Source organism: Rutilus rutilus (genome assembly GCF_951802725.1).
Source record: "Rutilus rutilus genome assembly, chromosome: 16".
NCBI classification, from domain to species: domain Eukaryota; kingdom Metazoa; phylum Chordata; class Actinopteri; order Cypriniformes; family Leuciscidae; genus Rutilus; species Rutilus rutilus.
Genome location: NC_140224.1, coordinates 13,444,426 through 13,462,092, shown reverse-complemented (window position 1 = coordinate 13,462,092; position 17,667 = coordinate 13,444,426). Strand labels below are relative to the sequence as shown.

General features: G+C 46.5%; 1 protein-coding gene across 3 annotated transcripts in view; it reads right to left on the bottom strand.

The window, feature by feature from the left end:
* arhgap23b (Rho GTPase activating protein 23b) overlaps window positions 1–17,667 on the bottom strand; it is a 573,311-nt gene that overhangs the window by 125,828 nt on the left and 429,816 nt on the right. For all 3 annotated transcript variants that reach the window (XM_084435165.1, XM_084435167.1, XM_084435166.1), the window contains exon 7: window positions 15,682–16,999. In XM_084435165.1, the coding sequence (XP_084291291.1) occupies window positions 15,682–16,999 (1,318 nt within the window). The remainder of the gene's footprint in view (window positions 1–15,681; window positions 17,000–17,667) is intronic.

The window sequence follows — 17,667 nt, the reverse complement described above, 5'->3', positions numbered from 1 at the left end:
AAACTGCCGTTCTATATACTATAGGCCTATTAGCCAATGAGACTCATTTAAACTAATAAACTCATCTATCTATCTACTTCAAACTACTTTAAACTTCAAACTAAATTAAACTTCAAACTAATTTAAACTTTAAACTTCAAACTAATTTAAACTTTAAACTAATTTAAACTTCAAACTACTAAATTTACTTAATTTAACTTATAAGCTCTAACCTCATACACTTATGAACTAATTAACTTATAAACTCATGAATTCATAGACTTATGAACTCTTAAACTCATAAATTAATAAGCTCTGAACTCTTAAACCCATTTAAACTTATAAACTCTAAACTTATTTAAACTTATAAACTCTAAACTCAAAAACTCGTACTTATAAACTCATCAATTTATACACTTATAAACTCTAAATTCATAAACTCTGAGTAAACTTCAAACTACTTTAAACTTCAAACCACTTTAAACTTATTAAGTTTAAAGCTTCCAGCTCCCAAGCAACTCCATAGCAACCGAACTTGAGTACCCAAGCAACCGTTTAGCAAGACCTATATCTCTGTATCAGAACATCGTATAGACATGAGGTTTGGCTATTTTGACTCATGCTAGCAAACAGCACTTCCAACATGCTACACATGCTAGCAGTGAATAGCTACATGCTAATAGCGATTAGTTAAGTGCTAAATCATGCCAAGATCATGCTAAGAACTCTATAAAAACTCCATAGTAACCATCTGTGACAACTACCAACCGCCTAGAAACACCATAGCAACCACCAAGAACACCCTAGCAACTGCCTAGCAACCACCCAGAATACCCTAGCAACCAGCTAGCAACCACCAAGGAGACTTTAGCAACCCACTAGAAACACCCTAGCAACTTTTTCACTTTAAACTACTTCAAACTTTAAACTACTTTAAACTTCAAACTAATTTAAACTAATTTAAACTTTTAACTAATTTAAACTTAAAACTAATTTAAACTTTAAACTTTAAACTAAATAAAACTTCAAACTAAATTAAACTAAATTAAACTTCAAACTTTCTGGTCCAAACTTTCTCAAGCCAACTTAAAGTTTGTCTCGACGAACTTTTTAATCTAGTTTCTTATTATCAATGTAAAGCTGCTTTGGAACAATCTACATTGTTAAAGGCGCTATATAAATGAAGATGACTTGACAACGCCCAGAATATACCCGCATGGGAGGCTTAGGAAGCCTGCTACCTATGCTGCTATTTATTCTACCCTTAACATCCACTAGCATTATCGCCTAATGCACAGACGGGCCTAGGCTACACGACTCTTGTAGAAAGAGGAAGCCAGTACCAGGGAAAAAACTAGACCTTACAGAGATAAGCTGTAGATGATCTAACTCTAGAAAGCCTACACTCAGATACTGAGGGACTCGGGACGAAAAAGCTTCAAGCAGATCGTCTCCAACAAACTCGTACACATGCCTAAGCCTAATGGCACTTGAATATCCTATGTCTGAAGTTCAAAGCTATAGTCTCAAAACAACTCTCAGAAATGAGAGGAGACCTGCTATACAAATACAAGGTGGCTATCCAGGTGTCCCGATGAGGGCCAATGCTTGGTTGGTCTATCTGGAGCTTTATACAAAGCGGTGGCCTCAGGATAAGCCCCCAAATGGGAGGAAGCCATCTCACGCTAAACAGAATCCGTTTGAAGCTCTCGTGCACGGTGGCCTCACTAGACATTTCTATATGAGATGAAGCCAGCCTGTACATCACTGGGTGACCAAGATTGGCACCACCTACTACATAAACCTAATAACTCTAACACAAGAGGAGGCCTATGATAAGGTATGCAAGCCTACCTATAAAAAAAGGGAACTTCAGGGCCCTAATTCCTAATTTTTATATTTTTTCATATCAAACATATCCCTTAATACTTTCTAAACAGGGAACCGAGGTCTAAAGTTTAACAACCTTATATAAAGACCTACCAAGATCAACCTGCTGCTCATAGAGCGGCGGCCTAAATTTTATTCTTCAAATGAAGGCCTACCACCTAAAAGCTAGAAAGGGCGCGCTCACTACCAAGCCCAACTCCAGACCTTCAGAAGCATTCCATTTAACCCTCTGGGGTCTGAGCTGTTTTCTGGGCCCTGGAGGTGTTCTGACATGCTCTGACATTTGTGCTTATTTCTGTTACTTGTGACATTTTCATGGCTAAAGTCTAATTACACTGTATTCAGCACAAACTCTGCTACAATAATATATCAGCAGCATGTGTGTAAAAGTTTGTAGTTTTGAGATAATGACATTTATGCGTGGTTTGTGAAAATACAAAAAAACTCTCACTGAAATAAGGTCATGAAACCCATACTGATTATTTCTTCACAAGACTTTTGAAAATTGTATGACGTAGCCTATAATATTTGCTCTAAAACTATGTGAAAATCACCCTGACTGCTCATTCAGATAAGACATTATATTGATTTAAAATTTTTACGACGTGTTTTGTGTGAAAAAGCTTTATGCGGGAGCTCATTAATATGTAAGCTTTTCACACCTGAGAAAGACAAAGACCCTCCCCTAACGGCCCTATTAGGAGCTATCAGGCCCTATCATTCTGAGCAACCTTGCACAAAGAATGAGGAGATTTAAAAAAGAATGGCTTTTAGATTTTTGGATTTATTTACAACACAACATAATCCAAAGATACACAACAAATGACAAAAAAGCACTCATTGAAAACAATGATCCAAAGACAGAGACCTTTGTGCCATTCCTAAAAACATTGTACATACCTTTCATTTCCAAGGTGTTTGATTTTCACTTTACCATGTTCATGTACAGAGACTCATGTGAATGTTGAAGTCAGCAGGACTCAGTGGCATCTGGGCCCTGAAAGAAAAAAAAAGTGAACATACTGATATCAAGAGAAAGGCCTGCACGATTTTGGGAATAAATTTTCGATTTTTCTGGTTAAAATTGCTTTTTAAAATTCACAGAATACACACACACACACACACATATAAATGTTTCCAACAATATATAATATAATGAACACCAGGTGTGTTGTGCCTTGTAGGCATAGGCTATGCGCAGTGCTGCATAAAATAATAATAACAATAACCTATAGCAGCCTATAAATCTTCCAAAATATTTCAGTAACAACTAAGCTAGAGAAAAATATATTGATTATCATGTCACTTCAAATGTTTCCATTCGTTATGATGATATGAAATGAGATAATAGTAAAAACATGAAGCCGTTTGGTGCTTTTCAAACGCGATCGCGATCCAAAATATGATACATTCAAACACGCTCGCGCTCAAATATAAAACATTATGGTTACCATACATATCTACATTTGAGCAGATATCCACAAACACAGTAACAGTAAACACGGGTCTAAATATTATAATATTCACCATATATCTAGCAACAGTTCAACTGCAATGTGAAATTTATGCAACAATAACAAACTAATATGTAAGAATTTCTTACCTTACATCTTTCTTGTCTTCAAATCGCGTTCTTCTTCTTCTGAGGTAATTCCAATGTAAGCTCACGGCGCGTCTTTCAAGCTCGACGAAAAGCAGAGACTTGTGAAGTGTTTTGGTGTTTTGTTTTTGAGGTAATGAGCGTGTTCGCGTTCCATGTGGAGATTTGCATGTCAATCTCTTTTGCGCGAGTGGGCGTGTTCAAATTAAAAATAATTAGGAAGCTGGACATCTTGTTGGTTTTATACAAATTACTTAAACAGAGAATATTTGTTTTCAGTTTGAATCCGATCATTTAAAAGTACACACTTAAATGTTTATAAAGGTATATGGCTCATAAATGTGTGACAAGTATTCGCTGAGTTTTATTTCAGTTTATAGACGTGCTCAAGAAAAAAAAGTTCACCGCGACGGAGAGGCAGAACGCACACCCTGTTTATTTTCTTTATTTTACAAATTAATAATTTAAGTTTATAGTGCTACAATGTGAAGAAAATCCAGCAAAACGCGCCGGCGCGTTTGCCGACCTCAGAGGGTTAATGGGAAAAAAATCATCATCGGTCCAGGCCTCAGGCCTGATGTAAGAAGCGCCTGGGGTAAAGAAAATAGGGGGGAGAGGAAGAAGAGAGGAGAGGGTGGATGTTCTTCACCCTTAGAGGAAGGGGATCCTTCACTGACGCTGGAAATGCCTGTGCTGGGTCACCTCCATCAGATCCCTCTTGTTACTTGAGTCATGCCTCCTCTGTGACCTACTCATTGTAGGAGGAGGAGGAGCACAAGAGGCAACACAGAACTTCTGGCCCTGTCTCCGATCCTCGAACCGGGATGGGCCAGGCTGTTTAGGCGTGGATTCGGATCACAGCGGAATACATGATTTAAATGCAGCCGAGCGCGCCTTCACCTCTCTGAACCTTTCCACCACTGTATCAACGGAGGCGCCGAAAAGTTCAGATGGCGAAACTGGGGCATGGAGGAGAAAACTCTTTTCCAGGTTCAGCCACAGATGTCTCTCCGTGGCCACCTTCGCTTAGCCTGGTAATACCAAACTCTGCTACTTCGCTTTGCTTCGTAGACAGAGTCTGGAAGGGCATAGATGAAAAGCGTTTTCTTTCTCGCGGGGGGAGGGGGTTGTTTGAAGTTTAAAATCATTGGTTACCCGTAAGCCAATCACATAACGTTTGGTTATGACATGTGTTATGCGCAGGCTCAGCCGCATCGAACTTCCACTGTAAACACATGTATGATGCGAAAACAAAACCATCGAGCAAAATACCGGAGTGAACATGGCTGTGAACGACTTTTGCAGATTATGCGAAGTAAATCTACGCATCCACGGTACAATCAGCGTCTACGTCACGGCTCTCAGCCCGTCCTCTGTTCATTGATTGGCCGGCTGTTTTGAGGCCGGAGGAAAACTGGGAGATAGGTCGCTATCTCAGACTGAGTACAGAAGCGAACTGAAACTGAGCAGAAGTACGAAGGCTAACCTTTGCTGCCATCAACCTTCCAAACGAGGCAGCGGTTTGTCTGGTCGCCCGAAGAGCCAGATCTGTGGTGCGGCGCAGCTCGTCCACTGCGTCAGGGGAGACCCTGATCCAAATCCAAATATTCAAACGAGATGTCATCTTGAGTGGCTTGGAAGGCAGCGCCAGAGCTTTTAGTGCCGATGCCTCTCCAGCAGCGAGATAGTTCGCGAACGTCTCTTCGATTGGGGGCATAGACACATACCCATGTTCACGCATCCCCTCGACATCAACGTAGTTCGCTCGCTGCTGACGATGGATGCGAGCAGAATATGGGTTCTTCCATGCCTTCTAGATCTCAGTATGCAGATCAGGAAGGAATGGAAGGCTCACGTGAGCTGGGGAGTTATGGCCAGAAAGAAACCGGTCGTCCAGCCTGCCGCAAACGGCTCCTTCCTTCATGCAACTGAAGCCTCGCTGAAGCGCGCTCCACAACACCCAACACTCATCATATGCGGGGCATCATACAACTCATCATACGCAGGGCAGGGAGGCTGTGAGGGTTCAGGTTGTACCTCTCCTTCACCCTCATCAGCCATCTCCTGCTCTCTTGGGCTAGGTGACAGCAGAACACTTGCTGCTGGATCAGAGGATGTAAGAGATAACATCCTCGTCCATCAGTTCACCCTCACGAGCTTCTGACGAGCGTGAGAGAGAAACACCTCTCTCAAACTCATCAGTGAGCTCCATCTGGGAACCCCATGATCCAAAGTCTCCACGGTGTCTCAGCACGAGCGGGACCCGAACCACTGGGTCCAGATGCCTGTCCCTCTTCCCTCGAGAAGAGGGCCAGACGAGAGCAGAGTTTCCTTAGAGTAAAACACTCACATTCTGCACAGTCAGGTCTCTCAAGAGCTGATCGTGTGTGCTCTTCGCCCAAACAGTAAACGCACAAGTTGTGTGTGTCATCTGGTGTCAGAAACCTGAGACATGGATCCACACACTTCTTGAAATGCTTATCACTTGCCATAATTGCTCTTACCTTTTTCAGGTGATTGCAAATCAGACAAAACAGTCCCTCTTTTGAAGACGAAAAGAGGATGACATGTTCTCTAGGCGCCCCTTTTATACTTCCGGGTCGCACTAGTAGCACGTCATAGGCTGTCGCCGGTCAAATTCGATTGCCGTGATTGGATAGCTTTTCAGACAACGGTTCACGTGGAGGCCATTCCCCATAGCATCATCGACGCAGTGCGAGTTCCCTTTCGAAAGGGAACTCAAATTTATTTGTGAATGGAAGAAGGGGCATGATTTTGTCTTTCCCCCAAACATTGTCAGTGCTGCTGTGGAGAATTGGGAACAGGATGATCGTTGACTTAAAAAAACAGAACTGGAGGGTTTTTTTTTTTTAGGAAGGAAAAGGAGGAAAGCTATCCACTTGAGCAGTGTGAAAGTAAGTTTTTATTTCTTCCCTAAAGGCTGTTGGCATGCTCTGTACAAATGTTTGACTGATAAGTGGACAGGTGACCTCCAATGGACGATTGTACATGGAGCAATAGCTACGAACAGACATGTGGTGCATCTTAATCGGAGTGTACGGGTGGGCTGCCCTTTTTGTTCTGAAATGGAATCAATATTAAAAAAATGTGTGTAGTGTTCTCGTTTCCATTCTAAGCAATTGGTTTCAATCCCTAGGTGAAGTTTTTTTCTTTTTAATTGTTAGAACTATGGTTCTCTTACGAGAGGTCTCACGTACTGCGTAAGATATCTTACGCTAGGGGAAAATCCTTTTTCCGCGAGATATTGAAGCCAAAAATTATCCTTAATTTTGTAATAATGCAAAACGCGTTGCGGCAGCATGCAGACATAGGCGAGACAGCTCGCGCGCCTATTGGCTGCTCTGCGGCAACTGCAGCAGCCTATCGAGCGAGGCCTGGCGTGACGCCAGACCCAATCAGGGCACTTCGCGCCCGCTGCGTCACGTCCCGCCGAAATGGGCGTGGTCTAGGCCTATAAATACCGCTCGCAGGCAGCTATTATCTGATTTTTCATTCTTCAAGCGAAGCACACGCATCGCTGGAGCCGGAGAAGAAGCCGCGCCGTCTGAGAGAGAGCACCTTCAGCGGGACGAGTCACTGAAGTCGCTGGCCGCGCCGCCTCCCTGCCTTCCTGCTGCGCTTTCCGGCGCTTATATCCTTCCCTTTTATTACACTGTACTTTTGTGTGTGTGTGTCGCCGCCGCGACACACATTCTAAAAGAGCTAGCGTCTTTTTAAAGATGCCTTCCTGCGGCTCGTGCAGAGCCACACTCAGCGACGGGGACCGCCACGTGATTTGCGTTTCCTGCCTGGGTGAGGAACATGCAGCTCTCGCGCTCACTGACGGCGGCTGCCCTCACTGCGAGCTGATGGCAATGGCGACTCTGAGGACTCGCCTAGCCTTCTTCACCGAGACTGCTCCCCCGCCCGCCGCGACGTCGCGCCGTAAAAAGCGCCGTGCCCAGCGGGCCCCGGAACCCTCCCTCAGCCGCCAAAGCTCGCCGGTTCGCCCGCTTGCTTCCCCGGCTTTGTCAGCCTCGCTTCCTGACGGACAGCGGCCGCCGTCTGCCGCCGCTTCCGTTGACATCGTGGATGAGGAAGCCCTGCTGGGAGAGGATGATTCCTGCTCTATCCTGGCGTCAGGCAGTGAGGATTGGGCGGGCTCTGAGGACCCCGCGCCCCCTGCCCGCATGTCTTCAGGCAAGAGAGCGTCCATCGAGACGGAGCTCATGCGAGTACTCGCACAGGCCGCGGCGAGCCTCGGCCTCGAGTGGTCTTCGCCTGAGCAGCCCGCTCACAACCGGCTGGATGGATTTTTCCTGCCTGGGGAGCGCGCTTCGCCTGCGTCCAGACCGGCGCCTTTTCTTCCTGAGTTACACGAAGAAGTCGCCAAGTCCTGGAACGCCCCCTATTCGGCTAGAGTGCGTCCTGCTGTTTCTTTGGCATTCTCCGCTGTTGACGATGTAGAACAAGAACCAAGGACAAAGGATACCTTTCGCTGCCGCCGGTCGAAGAGGCGATAGCGGCCCACTTATGCCCGCCCTCTGCTGGACGGCGTGCTAAGTCGGCCCTACCCTCTAAAGCTTGCCGCACGACGTCAAGCCTGCTCCGCCGCGCTTTCTCCGCCGCCGGGCAAGCTGCGTCAGCGCTGCACACCATGGCAACGCTTCAGATCTTCCAGGCCGATCTCCTCCGATAGCTGTATGAGGAAGGGCCTGACGCGATCTGCGTGCCGGACTTAAGGAGTGCCACGGACCTCGCTCTCCGTGCTACTAAGTCTGCAGCGCAAGCCATTCGACGGAATATGGCCTCTCTCACCGTGACTGAGAGACATCTTTGGCTGACGCTCTCGGAAATGGCCGAGTCTGAGCGCACCGCGTTCCTCGACGCCCCGCTTTCCGCCACAGGCCTCTTTGGATCCTCCGTCAAGGATTTCGCGGAGAGATTCGCAGAGGTACAGAAAGCGTCACAGGCTATGAAGCACTTCCTCCCGAAGCGCTCCAGCTCTGCAGCAGGCCGTGCGAAACCGTCTGCTCAGAGCTCACAGCCACAGCCACCGTCCACTGCCTCCACTTCACAGCGCCGCCAGGCCCGAAGCGCGAGACCGCGCTCCCGCTCATCCGGTCGCCGCCCCGCTGTACGTGGCCCGCGACCTAGGATTACGGTGAAGCCCGAGGCCCCGAAGTCGTCCTAGCACAGCTAGGAAAACGACGGTGTTTAAGTCCCACTGCGGCCAGACTCACACCAAAGCTATTCGCTCGTCCAGTTCCAGCAAATGTGACTGTTCCAGTGTTTTCTGCAGCCAACAAGTCGGTTCTGTCACCTGCTTGCCTGCACACAAATGCCGTTTTCACGGCTACCCAGATAAATCCCCAAAAGAGTGTATTTTCCGGTGTCCCGGCTACGGCCGATGGTGTTTCATGTGTAGTAAGAATGCCCACTGCCCAGTGCCCATCCCTACACACAAGCACAGCCTGTCACACAGAGCTCGCGCACATAAAACCGACTCAGATCGGTTGCGCTTCAAACATGGTGAAAGTGCCCACTACCCAGTGCCCACTAACACCGCGTTGTGCATGTCTCACGGTTTCTGTAAAAACGAAACCAACGTGCACTCGCTTCACGCAAGCGAACGATGTTTTCGGTGTGATAAATGTGCCCGCTGTCCCGCGCCCACATCCACACATAGACATGACAGTTCCCACGGGAACCGCCCAGCCCTCCCCCTCGCGGCTGACCACCGCAGAGGAGTCGAGCGCGGGCAATCTGCCCGCTGTTATCAGCGCGCCCCATGCCTCAAATGTCACGAGCGCGATGCTTGTGTTGCAGCACGCCGAAGCCTCTCCATCGCTGAGCGAGCGGAGCGCGCTTCGTATTCAACCCCTAGCTATCCATGCAGACGCATGGGCAAAGCTGCCCGGGGTTTCGAAGTGGGTGCTGAACATTATAAAAAGAGGCTATTCGCTGCAGTTTCGCCGACGCCCTCGCCGCTATGTGGCGCGCGTCGAGACCACGGTAAAAACAGAAGTAGCACATTTACTTCGAGCCGAAGTGACGAAACTATTGAGCAAAGGGGCCATAGAGCCTCTCTCTCAAGTTCAGAGCGAAGGAGGGCTATACAGCAGATACTTCCTGGTACCGAAAAAAGACGGGGGTCTCAGACCCATACTAGATCTAAGGCAACTGAACAAAGTGCTTGTGAAGCGACAGTTCAGGATGCTCACGACCAGACAAATCCTTGTGCAGATTCGCCAAGGAGATTGGTTTGTGTCAATAGATCTGAAAGACGCGTATTTTCAAATACAGATAGCGTCACGTCACAGGCGATATTTGAGATTCGCCTTCGAGGGCCAGGCATATCAGTACACAGTCCTGCCATTCGGTTTGTCCCTGGCACCCCGTACATTTACGAAGTGCATGGACGCGGCGCTCGCACCCCTCAGAATGAGAGGCATACGAGTGCTGAACTATTTGGACGATTGGCTGATTCTAGCGCAATCTCGCGCAGTGCTCATAGAACACACGACCATTTTACTCGATCACCTCGAGGATTTGGGTCTCAGTGTCAATTGGGCGAAGAGCTCTCTGTTACCCAGTCAGAAGATATCTTTCCTGGGCACAGAATTGGACTCGCTGTCCATGATAGCGCGACTATCACCACAGCGCGCGGTAGACATTCAGCGCACAGCGAACGCGTTTCGCTGCGGCGCGTCTGTCCCGCTCAAGAAATTTCAGAAGATGCTAGGTCTCATGGCCTCAGCATCGTCAGTGCTCCAGCTGGGCCTGCTCCGCATGCGCCCGCTGCAGTTTTGGCTGAAAGCGCGAGTCCCACGCAGAGCGTGGGGATCCGGTTCGCTTCGCCTCAGGGTCAATCAGAAGTGCGTCACAGCTCTGAAACCTTGGAGAGCGAACGACTGGTACCAATTAGGTGTAAGCCTGGGGACTTCCTCGAGGGTGAAAGTGGTGTCCACGGACGCGTCCACCTCGGGATGGGGAGCGCTGCTCGAGGGCAGACCGTTCTTCGGCCAGTGGTCGGAACGGGAGAAGCTCCTGCACATAAACTGCCTCGAAATGCTGGCAGTAGACAACGCGCTGACGCGTTTTTGTCCCCAGATAAAAGGACGCCACGTCTTGGTCCGTTCGGACAACATGTCTGTGGTGTCCTACATAAATCGCCAGGGCGGCCTCAGGTCCAAGAACCTGTACAGGCTGGCAGAACGCCTCCTGGTATGGGCTCAGTGCAACCTGCGCTCGCTCAGAGCAGCGCACGTGCCAGGGCTTCTGAACATAGGACCGGACAGACTGTCCAGGAACAATGTTCCGGCAGGCGAGTGGTCTCTACACCCACAGACAGTCCAACTGCTGTGGAAGAAATTCGGCAGAGCGGAAGTAGACCTGTTTGCGTCTCAAGAAAACGCTCACTGTCAGGAATTTTTCTCAAAGAGCAGGAGCGCGCTGGCCCATGTGTGGCCCCGCCGCCCGCTCTATGCTTTTCCCCCCGTCTCTCTCCTGCCTCAGGTGATAGAACGGATCAGGGAAGAAGGATGCTCAGTACTGCTGGTGGCACCGTTCTGGAAAAACCAACCTTGGTTCCCAGTCGTGATGCAGTTAGCAAGTACTGCCCCGTGGCCAGTACCAGTGAGGAGAGACCTCCTCTCACAGGCCCACGGTTCGATCTGGCATCCTCACCCGGAACTGTGGTCCCTTCATGTCTGGGCCATCAACGGGTACATGTTGGACTCCCTGAAGGAGTATTAAACACGATCACGCAGGCTAGAGCTCCGTCTACGAGACGACTCTATTCCTCGAAATGGTCAGTGTTTTCGGGCTGGTGCACAGCCCGTGGTGTGTCACCCACAGACTGTGGTGTGGCGGAGGTGCTTTCCTTCCTACAAGAGCTGTTGGATGGGGGCCGGGCCCCCTCCACGCTCAAAGTTTATGTGGCGGCTATAGCAGCGTTCTCAGAAACAACGCTTGGTCAGTCAATAGGAAGGAACGATTTAGTCATCCGCTTCCTTAGAGGGGCTAAGAGACTGAATCCTCCCAGACCTCCCTCAGTCCCCGTATCGGACCTTTCTACGGTTCTGGAAGCCATGAAAGGTGCGCCATTTGAGCCTTTACAGTCAATCGATTTGAAACACCTGTCTTTCAAGACGGTGTTTTTGCTGGCTCTCGCTTCGGTGAAGCGCATAGGGGATCTGCACGCGCTCTCTGTGAGCGCGGCGTGCATGGAGTTTGGGCCTAATGACTCAAAAGTTATACTCAAACCTAAGCACGGTTATGTTCCGAAATCCCTCAACACACCGTTTAGGGCGCAGGTTATCTCCCTGTCAGCCCTTCCGGTCCCTGATGAGGAAAGAGACGCGAGCCTCCTCTGCCCAGTCAGGGCATTACGAGCTTATGTGTCTCGCTCGTCTGGTTTCAGACAGACGGAGCAGCTCTTTGTTTCGTTTAGCGGACGTTCTAAGGGACTAGCCGCGTCGAAACAGAGCCTATCCAGATGGATAGTTGATGCTATAGCGCTGGCATACGCCTCCAAGGGCATGCAGTGCCCGTTGGGTGTCAGAGCGCACTCCACGAGAGGCATGGCCTCTTCGTGGGCCTGGTCAAGTGGGATTGCCTTGCAAGATATTTGTATGGCGGCAGGCTGGGCCTCCCCGTCTACATTTATAAGGTTTTATAACCTAGAGGTTCCCGCCCTGCAGGCCAGGCTGCTGTCGGTCTAAGTTTACCAGTATTATCTGACCTGATGCGATCAGCTCAGAATGCTGCGTCTACTGAGCACAGCTCAATGTTCAACAGTAAAAAAAGTAGCAGCACGAGATGTGCCTGGGCAAACTGTGTAAGACCCACATTCCCCCATCAGTTCAGGCCGTACCCCGCCCTGTCTGTATGATGAAATTCGCGTCTCAGCGACGCTACCATATGTGGAAGAGTGCGTCTTCGCCCCTCCCTCTTCCTGGACTCCCTGTGAGTTCCCTGAGTGATTGTGCACTATATGTACCCCGGGCTTTCGCCCTTGGGTCTTTGGTGTCAGATCTCAGCATGCACGGCGTTTTGCATTGGGTCCCCTAGCGTAAGATATCTTACGCAGTACGAGAGACCTCTCGTAAGAGAACGTACTCGGTTACTAACGTAACCTCGGTTCTCTCTAGAAGAGGGAACGAGTACTGCGTATCTTGCCGTGCATGCACACGCTCTGGTTGCTTCGATGATGAAAAACCAGATAATAGCTGCCTGCGAGCGGTATTTATAGGCCTAGACCACGCCCATTTCGGCGGGACGTGACGCAGCGGGCGCGAAGTGCCCTGATTGGGTCTGGCGTCACGCCAGGCCTCGCTCGATAGGCTGCTGCAGTTGCCGCAGAGCAGCCAATAGGCGCGCGAGCTGTCTCGCCTATGTCTGCATGCTGCCGCAACGCGTTTTGCATTATTACAAAATTAAGGATAATTTTTGGCTTCAATATCTCGCGGAAAAAGGATTTTCCCCTAGCGTAAGATATCTTACGCAGTACTCGTTCCCTCTTCTAGAGAGAACCGAGGTTACGTTAGTAACCGAGTACGTTTTGATTAATTATTTTTATCAGGTACTCCATCCCTTGCCACTTGGAAAGTAAGGAAAAAAAAGTTACTAGGGCAGTATGTAATAAGTGTGGTTGCAAGTTGTTGTTTTTTTAACAATGTTTTTTAAGGCTTGTTGCTGGGTAATGTCGCCAAGCGATGTTGCTTAGGTACTTTCCCATTGAGAATGGCCAACAAATTTCTATCAGGATAATTTAGATCAGTCATGGGCCCTTTGTCTCACCTGGTTGCCCGTTGATGGCAACATTGCCCAGCAACATTGCTCAAAAAGTTGCCCCGTGTATCATCACCTTTAAGGTAAAACATGCTTTTTATAGAATGGTGGAGTGTTTGTGTGTCTATTTTACACTCTATTTTAGCGTTTAACCAATCATAGCTGTGTGATTTTGCCTGCATTACATACAAAGAAATCTCTTAGGCCTTTTCATTTATAAAAAAAAAAAAAAAAATCACACAAAATAAAGGCACCAGTTCATTTGTAGTGCACGGACAACATGGTTTTATGTAATTAGTTTACAACGAAATCTGACTTCCAAAATGATGAGCTGCAAATTCACACCTATAAAGTTCCGTATTAATTACAAGGTATTGCTACTGACTTATAAAGCCCTAAACGGCTTAGCTCCAGTCTATTTAACGGATCTTCTATCGCACTATAATCCATCGCGCACTTTAAGATCACTAAATTCAAGGCTTTTGGTCATACCTAGGATATCCAGATCCACCAAAGGAGGGCGAGCATTTTCACATTTAGCTCAAAAACTCTGAAATAGCCTTCCTGATAGTGTTCGTTGCTCAGACTCGCTCTCCCAGTTTAAAACTAGATTAAAGTCGCATCTCTTCAGCCAGGCATTCATATAATATTTTTAATCTTACAGTTCAAATTACAATCCGGCCTCTAGTTAATAAACGCCAGAGGAGAACTGGCCCCCGACTGAGCCTGGGTTCTCCCAAGGTTTTTTTTTTCTCCATTGGGTCACCTGATGGATTTTTAGGACACCATTAGGTCACTTGATGGAGTTTTTCGGTTCCTTGCCACTGTTGCCTTTGGCTTGCTCAGTTGGGGATATTCTGGGGATATTTAATTTGATTTTATCAATCAATAATTCCACTAGAAACAAACCTTGTTGTATTATTTTAATTTAATACTGTGAAGCTGCTTTGATACAATCTGTATTGTGAAAAGCGCTATACAAATATACTTGACTTGACTTGACTTGACTTGACTTGACTCGACCTATGACATATGACATTGGCATGAAATTCATCTAAATTTAAATTATCCATATGGATGTGACTTTTGTGGTTTCGCGGTCAGTGGCCTCAGCTGGCTGCAGTAAATGTGGCATTATCAAATGACTTTGACATAGTCCTTTTATTTTTACCCTCTTTAAATGCATATTACTCACTGTGCAAATTTTTTTCTTAAGCGGTGGTGGCGCCGGTGCTTGAGCCCGATCGTAGCTGCTTGTGGCTCTATTTATTATACTTTTATAAAGGTATAAACTTTAATAAAGGTGACACTTTTCTTATCATTATAGAATTTGAACCCTTTGTCCTAGAAACAAAATTCTTAATTCACCTGATTACTCTCCTCATGCTGATAACGTTTAATGTCTTGCATAAGACTTTGCCCATTACAGTAGCTGCCATTTTGAAATGGACTGTATTTTTTTTTTATTGTGGATTTTTTTTTTTTACTGGTATGTTGGTTTTCAGAATGTCTTACCGAACCTGTGAATGCCACTTTTTTTCAGGATTGGATACATTTCCTGTCTGCCATTTAGAAATTTGTTGTAATTATTAATACTTTTCATGTTAGCAACATTTTTTGTATGGATCATTGACAGTGTGTCCTGAAGGTACCTGAGAAGTTTGAATTCAGCGCCCCCTAGCATTCCAAAGATATAAGGGTTTTTTAAAGCAAAAAAAGGCTTGTAAGTTTTCTTGGTGTCGTTCCACTCCTTGTTTTATGCGGATTCCAACAATATCAGAATTTTCATTGTACATTATTTTGCTTGTCCACTATTTTGAAGTATATGTAAAACTGTTTTTTGTTACTTCTACAAATGTTGTCCAATTTTGTCTAATATTGGCTCAGATGATTTTTGGACTAAGTTCTGAACTGAACAGGTTTTGACTCATGCTATGCTACATTAGCATGTTAATTGCTTAGCATTGCATTTGTCTTGATCGCATATATTCTTTTCATTTTATTTTCCTGATACGCTACAGCGAATTATAAACGTCTATTTATAGTTTATAAACGCTGTTTGTTGCTCTTGTTGTTTGGGGCCCGCAAAAAAAAAAAAAAACAGTAACAGCTCTCTGTTCATTTTGAGCTCAGGGATAGTATTTTGCATAACACTGGAACTGCAAAAGAAGCCATTTTTAATTTATACATGTTTAATTAACACTACTTGAATGTGGTGGGGTATGTGTAGGATTTTGTGTTTAAATTCTGTGAAAATCTGCATCTGTGGCTGCACATTTGGTAGGGCCTATACATAACCTATTGAACTGAACATAACTCAATGAACTGAAATAAAACCTTTAATTTGTTTTCCATTATTTAAGTAATCTGTTGAAAGATCATCAAAACGATTATAATTTCAATCCATCCACACTGACCTATGAAAGGGATGGCAGTCAGGGAGTCCTGCTCCACAGGCGAGGGTGGTATGCCACCATTAGTCTGGTGCACAGAGTATTCTGACCATGAGGGAACGACTGTGGCTGAAAGGGGTTCGGATGAATTCAAAGGTAAAGCATAGTGTGGATGTCGCACACCATGAAGTGTCTTTCTGCCTGAGGGGGGCTTTTGTCTAAGCACCACCTCCTGAATCTGAATGGGCTCCTCAGCAAACTCACTGACCACTGAGCCTGCTCTAGCTGAGTCTTGGGGCTCTGCCGTGGGGGGAGTGACAAAGGATGCACTCTGCAATGGGCTGGTTTTTGGGGAGGGGGTCCAGCTATGTTGAGGTCCGGTGTAGGAAGGGTCCCTGAAGGAGTGAGAATGTTGCATAAGATGGCTGGACTTTTTGAAGGAGGGGCTGTAGCTGCGGTAGCCCACTGTCTGATCATCTGCAGTTTGTGCAAGTGAACTTTTGATCTGAGCAGCTGGCTGCTGGTCATGGTTTAAGCCCTGAACAGAGGATGGCACTGTTGCAGAAACAATCACGTGCTGATTGGGCAGACTTGGATGCTCCTCATTGCTGATTGGCTGACTGCTTTGATGAGGCCATGCTGGTCTTTCATAATGGGGAGTGATCAGAACAGATGCCTTTTCTAGAGTTTCCAGTGAAAGGTCATAACTCTGCTCATAGGAAGCATATGCAGCTAGCAGGTTCTCTGAAAAGGAATGGCTGGAGGTTTGACCCCACCTCCCCAGCCCATAGGAATTCTTACAAGGTGAGTGGTTGGCACCCATCGCTGCACTGTATTGGAGATGGATGGTGTCCTGAGAGGCGCCTTGTGGCCACCCACTGTAAGACCTTCCTAGTGCCAGTCTCAGCTCACACACCCGGTCTTGAGAGATGCACCGGTGATGATGGGACATGCCAAGGCCCGGCCGATCCGCTTGGCTGTAGTACCAATCCGACAGAGCCCGGTGGCACAGCTCACTGCGGGCTTGGGAAAGACTGCCTTTCCTAGGGTGGGGGAGTGAGGCGGAGACGATAGCTGCATTGTGGTTGGCAAAGTGGAAGTCCAGTTGGCTCGTTGTTATACCCGCAGAGGAAGAGGAGCGGGCGCGTTGGTGAGTCAGGTGTTGATGGGCACTCTGAGATCCTACGATGATCCCCGAGTTCAAGTTGTCAGGAAGACCATGTTTCTGGGTGGCAGAGGTGGGTTTGCTGCTTGAGTAAGAGACCGAAGGAGGTTCAGGAAGGTTTTGGGCTTCTCCCGTGTATGGCTCATTCCCTCTCAAGTATGCATCTTGAGAATATGCCTGTAAGAGATGAAAAAAGAAAACAAGTTAACTGTGAATGAGGTCGTACCTAAGAATGAAAGGCGAGTAGACATAATAATCGGGAAATAGAATTAAAAGACAGGTTTAGGCAACCACAGAAACCCCGTTTCAGTTTCCTAGGACTTTTAGTTTTCCCTGGTGTTACCTGTATTCTGTTCCTGTTTTCTTTGTCCCTGTTTCTATATTTTTTTCTATGGTTACTGTGTCTTTTTTAGTCTCTCAATTTCTTTTGTATTTAAGCCCTCAGTTTTATCAGTCATTTTGTCAGCATTATCTTTGTGTTTGACAAAGCTGTTACATTCTCGCTCTGTGTTGGATTGCCTTCGTTTTTGTTTTAATAAAAAGTGTTTAAGCTGCACTTAGATCCACCTTTTCTCTGCCTTGCCTGACCCGCTGTAACCTGTAGTACTTATGTATTAAATTAACCACAACTAATTTTATTTAAGAAGTTTCAAGAACTAAATATTTAATACAATACTACAATATATAATGGAGGAAAAAGCTATATGATTTCAGTCTACATCTTGATTTTATGCGTTCTTTAATATATATATATTTTTTACTTGATTATATTAACCTATTAATAACAGTTTATTAATTTTAATACTTTTAATAGGGATGCACTGAAACCAATTTTTGGTACTTGC